This window comes from Myodes glareolus, chromosome 25 (genome assembly GCF_982192425.1).
Source record: "Myodes glareolus chromosome 25, mMyoGla1.1, whole genome shotgun sequence".
Lineage (NCBI taxonomy): Eukaryota > Metazoa > Chordata > Mammalia > Rodentia > Cricetidae > Myodes > Myodes glareolus.
The window spans coordinates 4,836,661-4,852,229 of record NC_142050.1 but is presented as its reverse complement, the minus strand read 5'-3'; the positions used below and the strand labels follow the sequence as shown (position 1 = coordinate 4,852,229).

The 15,569-nt window shown below is 41.2% G+C and overlaps 1 protein-coding gene across 6 annotated transcripts in view; it reads right to left on the bottom strand.

Annotated features, from left to right (window-relative positions):
* The window catches only part of Dync1i1 (dynein cytoplasmic 1 intermediate chain 1), a 311,008-nt gene that overhangs the window by 98,287 nt on the left and 197,152 nt on the right, over positions 1-15,569 (bottom strand). For all 6 annotated transcript variants that reach the window (XM_085683897.2, XM_085683899.2, XM_085683900.2 and 3 more), the window contains 2 exons: positions 14,615-14,714; positions 1,162-1,287 (listed from right to left, as the gene is read on the bottom strand). In XM_085683897.2, coding sequence (XP_085540023.2) covers positions 1,162-1,287; positions 14,615-14,714 — 226 coding nt within the window. The remainder of the gene's footprint in view (positions 1-1,161; positions 1,288-14,614; positions 14,715-15,569) is intronic.

Below are 15,569 nucleotides of genomic sequence, written 5' to 3'. Positions count from 1 at the left end.
ACAGAAAGAGTCTATCAGACTGACAAACTTGATAATCTTAAAAAAAAACTGTTCTTATTTCAAAGGTCCATAAAATAAAGGTTATTTACTACACAGGCCTAGACTTCTTGTTAAGCTGTTTGTGAGATAGCAAATTAGAAAAGCCTGCGCAGAGTTAGCGGTTTCTCAGGCACACTGACGCTGGGCCTTCATTCCAGCAGCGCTCCTGTTCCTCAGATTAGATCTGAAAATGTCCTAAAGTGTAAACACATTTCAGTTCAAAAAGATGCTCAGGTCTTAGACAGAAAATGGCACAGAGCTCCCTGGGATGAGGCCAGCAGGTTTATCTCTCCACCCTTTTAGATGCCTGTGCTCAGGGCTGTTCTTGGCACCTCCAAATTCTAATATTTGAGGAACTGAAATTCTGAGGTAGAATGTTTCTTTCCATCCTCCTGTGCACAATCCCATTAATCAAGGGGTGGTGCACTGGCCAGCGCTAAGGCCTGTCATTTGGGCAAAGTCATGGTGACAGAGAAAAGCTGAGCATGTGCAAGGGGAGCCTAATTTCACTCCCATTGTGTCAAATGGAAGAGAAGACACACGTCATGAGGCACAAGGAGCAAAACACCCCCAACTCTCCAATAGAATCTGTCCTTGCAAAGTACAAGCTCCATCCATGTTCCTTAATAATTCAAGTAATGGTGGTGGTAAATCTTCCCCCCACTCAGTTCCTAAAGTATCATTATCTCCAGAACGGAATGGTGCCTACAAACTTAGAAACGGCAGCATCCACTGAAGTGTGTTTCAGAGACAGAAGGGAACCCGTCTGGTAATACTTTGAGGGCGTCCACATGGGTGGGCAAACATACGCCGCTCTGAGCAGAGGAAGTGGTACGCCACAATTTCTTCATAAGTGCGAGGTCTTTATAAACTCATCCGCATGGGGGCTGTTTTAAATAGAAAGAAAATGACACACAGTCCCCAAGCAGGCTTCCGAACCATTTGAAGAGGGCTGCCACTTTCCCAAAACATTAGGTTACTGTGGGGGAACTTTCCAAAATTGTCAACAATTCCATTTTTAAACTCGGTTCTTCCTCCCAACCCAAGACAGATGCCGTACAGCCCTGAGCATGTTTGGTCTGGTAGGAGACAGGGAATTATTTTTACTCTGCTGACTCCTACCTGACAGTGGAAGACATACTCTGGTGTGGTTTTCTTGAACTTCATGTTCCAAACCAAGGCCACTCCATCTGGTTCATGAGGAGCGTCTTCATTGTTGTTGTAGGAAGCCACCATCAGCTCTGGGTACTAAATGAAAGAGGTTACAAGGATTCACTATGTTAAGATGATGATGTAGGCATCTTCTCCTGCATCTCTGTCATCTACATGTGGTATCAGCCTACATCACCTTAACTACCGCGTAAGAAATTTCTCATCCCACATATTTGTGCTGCGTTACACATCTCAAGCGGTCCGATTTATTTTAGTTTTGGCCCATTTAATAGCAAATCAATATGCCCTGCTTTCCTGTCTCTCACATTTGTGTATGCATGCGTGGTTACCAAACTGCAGACATGTAGAAATTTTATAGATTCAATCACTTTGGCCTACCTTCCTTCTATATTGGTTTCCATGACAACTCTCTGTTCTGATTTTCTTTCTTTACTACTTTGCAAAGCCCATGCAGATGCTCCTTTGCTCGCACATTCCTAGACATGGCTATTCTTTCACTTCTTGTTTGTGTCCTTTTATTTTTTTACCTTCTTTCTAGGTGGTCCTATCAATGTCAATGGCTTTTAAAATCTTAATATGCTGATAATTTCCAAATTTTTCATAGGTTTGATATTTTTCAGGGCTGTAGCTATCAGTATTTGACTGCCCACCAGGGTCTGCTCAGGACGTCAGGAAACTTAGCAGTACCAGGGGCAGCCCGGAGAGAATATGCTGACAGGCTTTCTGACAAAGGGACTGCCTGCCCAGTGCTCCCTACCTGGTGTTCACCTTACGGGTGAAACCAGATGTTCTATTTTCATCATTACTCCATCCTTTCTCTCCATCCACATTCTGTCAATCGTTGAGTACCACATACATTTTGAACCTACATTTGGTTTTCATTCTTTTTTTTAAGTTTTTTTTTTCTTTTTGTTTTTCAAGGCAGGGTTTCTTTGTAGCTTTGGAGCCTGTCCTGGAACTCACTCTGTAGACCAGGCTGGCTTTGAACTCACAGAGCTACCTTCCTCTGCCTCCCTAGTGCTGGGATTAAAGGTGTGCACCACCACCATCTGACTTTTGCTTTCATTCTTAAGGGCAGAGATAACCTAAATGAATTTCATGTCTGATAAGGAAGGGTAACAAGACTTCTCTGTAGTGCCTTTCTTGGACTTCCCACAGCCTATGCCCACATACAACCTTTGTCAGGACAAACTTGTAAAGTACACATTTGATAAGTTACCCTTGGCTTGACAATTGGTAGTTGATCATGGCTTTCAAGGAAAAACCCACATTGTGTAGAATCCTTTCTGATATGCCTTTCTCTATTGTTCCAGTTTAAGATCTTGTGACCTTTTCTTTCACCCATGAGCTCTCTCTGCCTGTAAAGCACAGGTAATATCTCTGTACCTAGGACTCTGACCTCATGCTCACTGGAAGACCCTTCTGTGTTACTTATCTCGTTAACTCACCGTTGAGACTGAACGAAGATACTACGTCCTCTAGACAATCCTAGCATTTACCTCTTTCTTGTCTCTTAGCACCCTTGTGTTTTATGCCCCTATTAAAGCACTTGTTCAACTGCTTTATGTTCCTTTCTCACTGTGTATGTCCCTAAATCACAAGCTACTTGAGTATTAAACCAGGGTGTTTTGTTGTTATTGTTGTTTTTTCTCTGAACCCATAGTTAAATGAATCCCAACATATGTAATAAGGTAAAAAATGTATTGAATAGCTATAATTTTTATTTTAGAAACTTTTATTTCAGTAACTATGGAATTGCATAAATATTATTTCCTTTGTTATGAAACAGCACAGTAATTAAATTCATTGATATAAGAGGCACAATCAGACAACAATGGGGAAAGCTCTAAAGCAATGGTTCTCAACCTGTAGGTCATGACCCCTCTGGAAAAACTTCTGTCTCCAAAAATATTTATATTGTGATTCATACAGTACCAAAATTACAGCTATGAAGTAGCAATGAAAATGATTTTATGGTTGGGGTCGCCACAGCATGAAGAACTGTATTAAAGAGTCGCAGTGTCAGCAGGGTTGAGCACTATTGCTCTATAGGGAGGTTGAAAATACCTTCTCGCCCTCCATGAATACTGCTTTGAGTGTGACCAAATAAAGGGAATGAGACTCGCGAGCGATGTCTCAGTGAGAGCGCATCTCTGTTGCACAGCAGAATTATTACCGCTCATAAGAGACTCTTCTCAGACATCATCTAGTTTTCTCTTCCCGTGCGCTATGCTATGTATATATTCAATTTGAACAATACTTATCTAAATGTGAGTGTTGACTTTTCCTTCCTATGAACCATAACTAAATCTAAGTCTTCGATGTGGCTTTATTCATCCTTTGAGCTGCAGAGAGTTAGAGCTCACTGGTTGCTTCAGAGGAGGCAGAGGCATACAGCACACATGGATGTGGCCACCAAGGGAAGTCATCGTTCTTTATTAGAGAATGCGCCTTAGCAGATGAATCAAACCCTATTAAGCAAGGCCTTTGATTCAGAGCCCATTCAATGACACTAACATCCAGATAAACACAGAAGTCTCCAGACTGCCCATCTGAAGTTTAACTGTGTCACATGTGAAAAGGCAAGTCTATAAACACCGACACCACTACCGCAGGGGCCAGAGAGCATCCAGATGTGTCTGGAATAGCATCCCACAGCTTCACATCTGGGTCTCATCGTTCACACCCACTTGCAGATTTTCTTCCTTTTTTTTCCATCTAAAAATATTTTAACTTGTTTGGCTTTTAAGTTTCTGTAGCAAACAGGCCATGCGCTAGTGAAAACAGCAGGAAAACGCCGTTGGCAAAGTTTCCTATAACAGGGATTACAAGGTGCAGGGGGACTGACTTGTATCTTATCTCATGCAGACTGTTATAAACGTTTCTTCTTTTACGTCTTTTAAAAAAGCTATTTGTTTGAGCATGGCTAGTCATATTTACTCATTATCAAGTCTCCAAGCAATTATGGAAATTTAAATATTTAAAATTATGCTTTTAACAATTGTGAAATTTCTGGTTATTTAATTACTCATAAGGACTGGATTAACCTATATTTAACTTAGAGAAATTTTACCCAGAAATTACTAGCTTTACTCTCAAGTCTATGTCGTCAAGAGAAATAGAATCTAACATTTCCTATAGAGAAAAGAGCCAGCATGCTTTAAGTGGGCCTTATGTTCCAATCATTGTACTGGGCAATGTCTTCATTTACTTGTTACTCATGATTGTATAAAGAAGGTAATGGTTTACTCATTTCTGCAGATAAGGAAGATGAGTCCTTGAGAAATGACATGTTCCAAGTCATTTTGCTCATGCATGACAAAGTGAGGAACCTTATGGAGGCCAGTTGAGTTCAAAGAGCAACATTGCCTTCTGCCCACTGTGGCTTTGTGTCCAGCGCTGTCTGCACATAAAGAAAAGGTGGCACCAGATGCAACATGGGATAAGAATATTCATGCTAACATATTCTGTCTATGGGAGCCCACCTATGGCTAGTGCAAACAAGACGCAATGTAGGGAGAACATCAGCTCAGACACTAAAGCAGAACAGTGCGTGCGAGGAGGGCAGTGGCATCAAGGCTCTGTAGAAGCATGGGTCTGTGCTGAGGGTGGAACGGCGAAAAGCTACACTTGCTAGGGGTGGGAGTTTCAGGGAGACAGCTGGCAGGGACATCTGAGAAGCAACAATGGTGACTTGTGGGCTTTAAGGAGAGAAGGGAAAGATGGATAGCTGCAGTAGGAGGAAGGTAGGTGAGGAAATTCTTCCTGAACCTGGCTGTCCCACAGGACCCTCTGTTGGCAACTGTTCCACGATCCATAGACACCCAGTGTCCCAGAGATGACTAATAGCGGAGCTGATACTTGGCCGAAACATCCTAACGATGTTCTCTAACTTAGATGTACATTTTGAATGGGACGATGTTTTATTGGTGAGGTTTCTCAAACTGCTCCCGTGGTTGTTTCCTTCTCTGAGTTGTAGGTCTCTACCTCTTCCATGGATTCCCTGTTTACTGTATTAGCTTCCTCCTTTTTACTTAATCTAGCCAGAAGTAAGATTTTATTAAAAATTATTATTATTAAAGAAGAAAATGTTCAAAGGGCATTAGTTCATAGTTTTTGTGAAGTGATGTAAAAGAAGAAAGGGTGAGAAATACTCAGGGCATTTTCACAGAAGTTCCTGAGTCCAAACATTTTTGAAATTTACTCTGGGGAGCGTAGAGTAGGGGCCATGTTTGTTGAATATTAATACCACTATGATCATTACTCTAACAACTATGTCATACTTACTGAGTGCTTCCTATGTACCAGACACTTACAGCACTCAGTCAACTAGAGATAGTGGTTTGTTTAATACCCACAGTAAGCATGAAAGCCCGGTATCATGGACAAGGAAGTTCAAGCCAAGAGAAGTTAGGAAATTTGCCAAACATGTAACTATACAAAAAGTACAAGAGAGTGAAGTTAAAGTGATACAAACAGGAAAATAAGTCAAATTATCCCTATTTGCAGATGATAGAATATTATACACAAGATATGCCAAAAATTCCAACAGAGAACTTCTAGATATATCAACAAATTGAGCAAATTGTCAGAATAAAAAGTTAGTTTACCAAAAATCAGTAGCTTTTCTATGTGACAATAATAAATATGTTATGAAGGAGATTGGACACATACTTCTATCCATATTAGTTTAAAAAAGTATTAAGGAATAAAGCTAACCAAGGAGATAAAAGGTCTTGTGATGGTTTGAAAAAATAATGAGCCCCAAAGGGAGGGGCATGATTAGGGAGTGTTGCCTTGTTGGAGGAAGTGTGTCACTGTGGGGACAGGCTTTGAGGAAGTGTGTCACTGTGGGGACGGGCTTTGAGGAAGTGTGTCACTGTGGGAGCGGGCTTTGAGGAAGTGTGTCACTGTGGGGACAGGCTTTGAGGTCTCTTTTTCTTATGCTTGTCTCATTGTGACAGGGGAGTTGATTTCCTGTTGCCTGCAGGATGTAGCACTCTTAGCTTCAGTGTATCTGCTTGTGTGTTCCCATGTTTCCCTTCATGATCATAGCAGACTGAACCTTTGAAACTGTAAGCAAACTGTCCTCAATTAAATGTTTTCTTGATAAAAGTTGCTGTGGTAATGGTGCTTCTTCACAGCAATAGTAAACTCTAACTAAGACAGAAATTGGTACCAGGAGTGGGGCATAGTTGTGATAGGCCTGACCATGTGTTCATTTGGAGGGCTTTAGACTTTAGTACTTTGGGTTAGGAATGATTTAAGTACTGTTAATGGGGCATACTAGAAGGAGCATGGAAGACAATGGAGTTGATTATGATTTGAAATGTTGGAAACTGTTCAAAAGAGAATTTTAGTATATTGCCTTGAAATCATTCTTGTGATATTTTGGTGAAGAGAGTCACTGCATTTTGCTCTTGTCTGAAGAGTTTACCTGAAGCTAAAGTGAAGAGTTTTGCATTAATTCCTTTGGTAGAAGAAATCTCAAAACAGCCTAGTGTAGACTTTGTCATATGGATATGAGTGGTAACTTTAATGAAGATATATTATGACAAGGAGCAAACTGAGCAAGGAAAAGCATTTGAGAAGAAACAGAACACCAGAAAGTGGAATGGAGCTAAGTATTTTTGTTCAAGGAGATAAACAGGTTAAGAAATGGAATAAAGGGAGTGGTGACCTCAGGGCAGGATCCCACTCAGGTAAGTTTCCAATTTGTGGAAAGGAATTAAAGAAAAATTTAGAGCTGGGTGTGGTGGTACAAGTCTTTAATTTTTGAATAGGGAAGGCAGAGGCTGGTGAATCTCTGAGTTTCAGACCAGCCTGGTCTAAAGAGCAAGTTCAAGGACAGCCATGCTTAGGCAGTAAAGAAAAAAAAAGTTGGTGAAGATTTAATTAAACGAGGGAGTCATGTTCCAGCCTGTAGTGGCATTTCAAACATATTTTAATAAAGATTGCTTGAAGATCTGAGAGTAAGACAGTCTTACTGGTCAGCCTTACAGGCCAGATGATGGTAATGTACACCTTTAATCCCAGTTGCCAGCCTAGTTGCCATAGAAATTGGGTGGTGTATGCCTTTAATTCCAGTGGCGCACACTTTTGATCCCAGCTTTAGAGAGGAATATAAAATGGGGCTTGACAGCTTTTAGATACAGTCTCCTTCTGCCATTCCAGGAGACAGGATCACCATTTTGGACTGAGGTAGAGGAAAAAGCCAGTGGCTGGCTGTTTTGCTTTACAGATCTTCAGGTTGAACCCAAATTTCTTATCCTGAGCTTTATTATGCTTCACCAGCTCAAGCAAGCAACAGAACTTGGCCACGTGGGTCTGGATTTCGATTTAAAGATAGAAAAAAAATGGGTTATTGAAAGTTGCCTTCATGCCTAAGGACAGCCACTGAGGCCAGGCATTTGTAAGGGGTTGGTTGAGGCCAGGCATTTGTTGGAGGTGTCCCTGAATGTAGACCAAGTAGAGAGGCCATTGCATGAAGCTGTAAAGGAGAAGCCTGCACTGCCTTGGAGAAGCCGAGATGTTAGAGATACCAGAGTTGTGGACACCTGCCCAGAAAATCTGCTAACCAGGAGGCAAGCAGTCCAAGAGAAAAAGTGTGTCACAGCCAACAAAGCTTAACTGAGCTGGAGATGTGGAGAGTGTTTTGACATCAGACATGGAGATGCAGAGTTTGGAGCTTGCCCAGCTGGCTTTGGGTCTCGCTTTGATCCTGTATTTTCCCTGCACTTTGGAATGGCAATGTATATCCTAGGACATTACATGTTGGAAATATGTGATATGCTTTTTGATTTTGATTTTTATAGGTGATTACAGTTAAGAGATTGCCATGGGTTGCAGAAGAAACTTTGAACTTTGAAGAAGTTTGAGACTATTTTAGACTTGGGGACTTTTGAAGCTGGATTGATTGCATTTGTTTTATGATAAGTGGAATGAAGTGTTTTACAAGAAAATGGCCACCAAAGTGTGTGACACTACGAGGAGGTGTGGTCTTGTTGGAGGAAGTGTGTCACTGTGGGGGCAGGCTTTGAGGTCTCTTTTTCTCAGGCTTCCCTCAGCATGACAGGGGAGTCGATTTCTTGTTGCCTGCAAGATGTAGCACTCTCAACTCCAGCACCACATCTGCCTGCATACCTCCATGCTCCGCTCCACGACCATAATGGCCGGAACCTCTGAAACTGTAAGTGAGTCACCCTCAGTTAAATGTTTTCTTCATAAGAGCTGCTGTGGGCATGGTGTTGCTTCACAGCAATAGTAATCCCTAACTAAGACAGATCTCTAAAACAAAAATTTTAGTTCTCTGTAAAAGATTGAGAAAGACACTTAGAAAAAGGGAGAAAAACCCCATGCTCATGGATTGGTGGAATTAATATTATAAAATGATCATTCTCTTAAAAAGAAATTAACAGGTTCTAGTAAAAATCAATCAATATTTCAATCCCCCCAAAATATAAAAACTATCTGAAAACTCATGTGGAACCACAAAAGACTAAGGATGGCCAAAACAACCCTGTACAAAAAGAACAGTGCTGGCAGGAGGCACCATTCTGGAGCTCACAATAAATATAGAGCCATAGTATTAAACAATACAGCAGAGGAACAGAAGACATGTATACCAACAAAACAAACATGTCTTCATGTTTGTCAAACATGTTTGTTCTGATACTTGAAGAGCATACACTGGAAAAAAAGGTAGCATTTTCTAGACCTGGTGCTGGGAAAACTGGATGTACACATTAAGCCTGTATTTGTTACTTTACAGAAACACTCCAAAATGGATCCATGACCTCAGGTGAATCATGAGACAATGAAGCTGTCAGAAGAAAATAGGCAGTCCCTACTAGATAGAGTTCAGGAAAGAACTTATTTACAATACCTCCCTTGCCCAAAAATGAAGGCCAACAATTGCCAGTTGGGACCTTATAAAACTAAAATGCTTTTGTATAGTCAAGGTAACAGTAATCTAAAGAGAAAGCCCACATAGTAGGAGAGAATCTTTGCCATATGACATTAAGAGTGACATCAGACTATATAAAGAACTTAGAAAACAAATGAACCAACTAAACCATGAACTAGGGATCCGAAGAGAAATTTTTCCAAAGAATATTGCTAGAAAATATGTTAAAATTGCTCACCATCATTATTAATCAAGGAAATGCAAGTAAAAATTACCCTGAGATTTCATCTTTCCTCAGATGGAGAAGTTCAACAAAATGGCCCACAATAAATGTTGGTGAGGTTGTAAGAAAAGAGGAATCCTTTTCCACTGTTGATGGGATTTTGAACCAGTGCAATCACTATGGAAACCAGTGGGGAGATGTCTCAATAAACTAAAAATAAATTTACCATATGATCAAACTATACCATTGCTTGGCATATGCCTGAAGAAATGGGCATTCTACTCTACGAGTATTTGTTCATTCACCTTCATTGCTGTCATATTCACAATAGCTAGGGGAAAGTAGCAATCTAAATGCCCTGCAGTAGATGAACGAATAAGGAGAAGGTTGCATATACATAACAGAATACAAGTCAGCTGCAAAGAAAAATGAAATCATGACATGTTCAGGTAAATGGATAGACTTAGGAAAGTTAACACTGAGTGAAGCAACCCTGATCCAGAAAAATAAACACTGTATGTGCTCCCTCTTCTGAAGCTCCTAGCTCCAAATCCTCAGGGATGAGTAAATCACCTGGAGTAATGCCAGAAGAAGGGGCTACTATCTGGGCATAAGGGCACACGCCTTTAATCCCAGCATGCGGTGGCAGTGAGACAGAAGCAGGCAGTTCCAGTCCAGCCTGGTCTACAAAGTGAGTTGAAGTACAGCTAGTGTGGTTACACAGAGAAACCCTGTCTCGAAAGACCAAACAAGAGGGGACTATTGGAGGAGGTAGTAGAGAGAGGAGTAGCAGGATACAAGAGAGGAATGGGCCAGAGGTTAATTGGGGAGAGAGTAGGGAGGTCAATACAGAAGGAGGGAGATGGGGAGGGGAAAAGAACAACACTATAAATGTTGAGAAAGCCACAGGAACCATATATTTTATTTACCTAAAATTGCTTTTTTTTTTTTTAAAAAAAATGAAGTTATGCCACTTAGGTAGACAATGCTACCTACCTCCAAGTGCCACAGACAAAAAATCTCCAGCACCAGGCCTGAAAAGCCATCTTTCAAGTTGTTGATAAGGAGAGTACAAGAAGCTCCCTAATATACTCTACTGCTATTGCCTTTGGCTGCCTCCCTGAGGCTGAAGGTACCCTCTATTGCTAAAGGCAACATGCCCTTCAGACACAGTACGAAGGGTTTGAACTGGGTCCGACACGAATGCCTCTTTCCCGAGGTCCAGGCAGTATGCACTTCAGATATAGTAGGAAGGGTTTGAACTGGGCCCAAAACAAACACCTCTTTCCCGAGTACTTGCTTTTGTTAACACCAGAAGATGCTATGCAAGCTGCTAAGGAAGGGAAGCAGTCAGTAGTCTGACCAAGTTTCCATGCCTATAAATGACAATGACTAGTAAAGGAAGATGGCCCTTAAGATGCAGTAGTGACACTCGCATCTTAGCTGTAACCAATGGCTGTCCAGTCAGATGGCACACTTAACATGAGGGAAATGGTGTCTGCTATGGAAACCTACCTAGCTTCTAAGGGCTTGTGAGGTCATGGATCTTAAAGAACCTTCTAACACCAGTTGACTAATCCAACTTCTGTGTTCTAGATACTTATATTTATACCCACAAGCAAGTGTAGCTCTCACATCTCATCAAAGAAGTTTCTCTTTGTAGCAGACAGAACCACTACAAAACACTATGACTGGTCATGGGCTACCTAGATCCAGTTGTTATATCTACAACACAACTCCTGCATCTAAGGCTTGGAAATTTAAGAAGAAGGGCAGAGAGATTGTAAAAGATGATCAGAAAATGAGACTATGTCTTCTAGAAGTGAAAGGGAAGCTATATTAATGATACCTCAATATTATACCTCCCTAAACAGGAGCTGAACAATGACAGCACCCACAGAAATGTTACTGTGGAAGAAGGAAATGTCATGATGCTCACCCCTAGACAAAGAGCTACAGGCAACTTAGAACTGCTGAAAGAGAGAGAGAGAGAGAGAGAGAGAGAGAGAGAGAGAGAGAGAGAATTTTCATTCCTGGGGATGAGGCCCCTACTTGGCTGTCCAGTTCTAAGTGAGCATCCCTGAAATCATGTGCATGCCAGCAACACTACATAGGTTCAGCAAGCTGTACTTATATTTCTTCCCATTCATACGTAAGAAAAAAGGGAACATAAATATGGGAGGGAACAGATTGGGGACACAGGGAAGTGATAGGAGGGAAGAAAGAGAAGGGAGAGATAACATGATTACATTTTAATTAAAAATATAACTAATGAAATAAATAAATAACCTTTACAAAAAGATAAATATGCTAACTCTAATATGTAGAGACTAGATGTAGAGAGACCATCAAGGACTCTGTTTTCTATGATAGGCAAGAAGGAGAAGAAGGCTTGAAGTGTTTGTAAACTCCAAGTGTCAATGGCTTTGAATTACTACCAGAAGGAACTCTCTTTCAATTCTATAAATCTGACAGAATTCATAACCAGACAAGTTTTAAAGATTACTCAGGTTAGTGTCTTATGTGACTGCAGGACTGTAGGCATCTTTTATATAGGCAAGGTGTACATATGTGTGAGCAAGGAAAAAGTCTGACTTTATACACACCTAGACACTCTGACACATGGGCTGTGGACAGCGTTCCTGTCTGAACACTGCTGAGTAGATGGCAGGAGAGAGAGTAGAATTCTGCAGGTCTCTCACGTTTCTCTCCTTCTCTTCCACCAGCTCCATTTTGTTCACACAAGAAATTCTCCAAGGCTTATCTGGCACCATTACACACTGAGCTTGTGACACACGCTTATCTTTTGTCTTAATATCATCAAATGACAGCAATTGAGAAATCCCCTTCAGCACAGAAGCATGCAAATCTGTTTCTTTGAACCAACAAAATTATTAAGACACAAGAATTAGTGATTCTAGTTTTTTGAAACTCTCTATAAAATACATATCTTACAAATCCCTTCCTACAGTGTACACAGGAGGGTTTTACACACACACACACACACACTCACACACACACACAGAGACAGAGAGAGAGACAGAGAGACACACACAGAGATAGAGATAGATAGATAGATAGATAGATAGATAGATAGATAGATAGATAGATAGAGAGATAGAGAGAATATGAGGCAAAGGAAATGTAGTCCTTCCCTGAAAGAATTTCTATGCTTCCCAGTTTCACTTCCTTTGACACAAATGTCACATGGGAAGAACCTTATGTGGAAACAAACCCATGCACCACACACTGAGGTGAGGCAGGGCCAACTCCACTGCTGATATGCCAGCAGTCTCTTCAGGGAGCCTTAGCAGCTGACTTGGGAACCACTGACAGTTGCCTTGGTTGAGGAATGTGTCAGATAAAGTTCCTGCCTGAATTCTAGACCATGAATAAGTGAGCACACCAAGTGAAGTGTTTCCTAGGGCTTGGGTCTGATTTCCCAGCACACCAGGGCGTGCTCACAGACCACCCACACACTGCAGAGAGACTGGGCGACTTGGCTGTTTTGGTCTTTGGACAACAGAGCTCTCTGTGCTCTGTTGTTTGATGTCAAAGAGGATTCAAGAGCAGAGAAGCCCAGCTCACTTGGTGGTTGCTGACAGAACAGTTATGGGGATTGTACTCTCCTCCAATTCCCAACAGGATTAAATGAGACTCTTCCTAGACCTCTGTTGTCTATCTCCCTACATCACTTTCCTCTCTTTCTTTGCCTAAAGCACAGTCTTCTGAGATGCTGACTGAAAAGTGGCCCCCACTTACACTGAGTTCATATAGTCCTTACTGTTTATCTGGATCCCTCAGCACCTCCAAGCTCTTTTGGTTTCAGCTTCAGAAGCAGCTCTTTGAGGGAAACAGCAGTTCAGACCTATGCAGTAGAATATTGCAAGGCTTGTGCATAGCTCTCCTGTATCCTGGCTTAGTGATTGTTAGCAAGTTACTTAGCATCTATTGAGTCTCAATATCTTCAGCTATAGTGACTGCCTTATAAAATTCTTTTGAGGATAAAATAAAATAAAGTTCTCAAGGCAGTTGATATAATGTTTGGCACATAAATTATAGAGATTAAAAACTAATTCACTACATGGCTCAAAATTCAGACCACCTACATTCAAAGTCTGACTTCACCACAACTCTGTGTGCTTGCACATGACTTGGCTGCTCAGTGCTGGGCACAGTGATTTGCATGTTGTCAGATGGCTGTGTTGTCCACTCATCAAGTTGACATTTATTTGCCTATTTTCACTTCAAATACCAAGTTTTGGGTTTGGACTTTTTTTTTAATAGGCAAGGAGGAGCTTTATTTCAGAGAATGAAATGGTTATATTTGCATTCAAGGAGGATTGTTTCATTCTATGTCCCAAGGAAAAACTGAGTGGACGTGCACAAAGTAGGGTGTACAGTTTTGAGTTTTTTTTTCATTTGTTGAAAACCAGGTCTGCTCAGGGATTAAAGTGTGCACCACTTTGCCCAACATAGTTATAAGGTTTTTAATAAAGCAGATATGGCAGATGTAAGATTGATAAATATATACATAGAAAAGTGGACTTTCTTGCTGAAGGACTGGGTCAGGAAGATGAGGGAGAAGTTAGGGGTGCTGCTGATGAAAGTTTGACATTAGGTCCTGGGGTGCACTATGATGTCGTCTACATTCAGATAACAGAGTAGGCAAAAGAGGGTTGGGGCTATATGGAAGGATGAGTTCATGACTAGTCTGAGATTCTCTGGGACACCTGTGTGAATCTGTTTGACGTAGAAAGTAGAATTAGGAGGGAGATTGAGTAGGAGATAGAGCTGTCAACACTGTAGTCAAATCTTTAGCCACGGAGAACCCTGGGTCAGTGAGTGTATCAATCAGAAGAGTGGGAGTCAGTCTACAAGGGTCAGAGAATTTGAAAAGAGCAATGAGAATTTGGTGGGAGGAAGTTGTTTCTGAAAGTATAGGGAAGACAACCAAACTGGCAGAACCAGAGGTCAGTTAAAAGTACATAGGACTACAAAGTAGGAAATTAGTGGTGACTACAATTAGAAAAGTTTCCTGCTGTAGAATGGTCTGGCTGTTTGTTACTGAGAACATGTTAATTAATAAGTACAGCTATCTGAATGGAGAATTAACCCCCAAACTTCAGAGAAATGTGCACAAAAATGAATGGGCAAAAGGAAGAGAGTCATAGATTAGTAAATACATCTAAAATAGAGGAATAACTGTATTATTTTTAATACAAATGTCACAAGAACACTAGTCAAGTTTTCCCATCAGCACTAATTCTTACCTGGAGAGACCAGTCCATACAAGTGACCACTCGATGCTTGGACCAATGCTCATCATAGAACTGACGATAGAAAGAAAGGTTGGCTCCAGCTTGGACATCCCTGCGGGAGTTTAAATAGCAGAGGTAAAGTGAGCTTTCAGAACAGTTTTGGCTTTGCCAGGCCCTAGTGTAGCACTGTTATAGCGAAAGCATATAATACTCTCAGAAGGCAGAAGCTCAATCTAGGCAGCAGCACCTGATTCCGAGTAAATGAATTCAAGATATTCTTCCTCATGAAAAGCTCTTCTGCTGCCTCGGAGAGCTTTCGGCATTTGCTCTGAATCTGGTGTAAAATGTCCAATTTGTTTCAGGCTCTTATCTTAGTGAGTTTTGAAGCATTTTTTTCCCTTTAGTGTGAACTCTAGTTTGAAACAGAGTTATTAAAAAGTTCCTTGGCCAGCAAGGGGGCTCAGCAGATCAAAATATTTGTCTACAGGTCTGATGTCCCAAGTTCAATTTCCTGACCCTATGGTTGAAGGAAAAGCCAACTCCCAGAAGTTTTCCTCCCGCCTCTACTTGAGTAACCACACTCTTACACACACTAAAATTAAATTAATAAAATTAGATCTCCCTGCAATTAAAGGCTCACAAAACTACATGGCATTGTTTGATATCACTATTCCCTTGTATGTCATTAGAGCCACAGTGATATACATGTTTCTCTCTGTGAATTGGGACTGGCTGTAGTAGCTGTCTCTAGCAGTGGCAGGAGGTGGTAATTTCTGTCGTGAGACTGGTCTGGTGGAGAGCTGGGCTATCGAGAGTGCTCCAGACATCCATGTCAGCCATGGGCTAAAAGAGCATTTTGTCTTAGAGGACTGGTTGTAATTTGGCCAGTGTTTATTTGGTTAATGTTCAACTGGCCTTGGTACTGCCTTTGAAGAACTCTGCCCTTGCTTTAAGGGTCTGTGAGCTT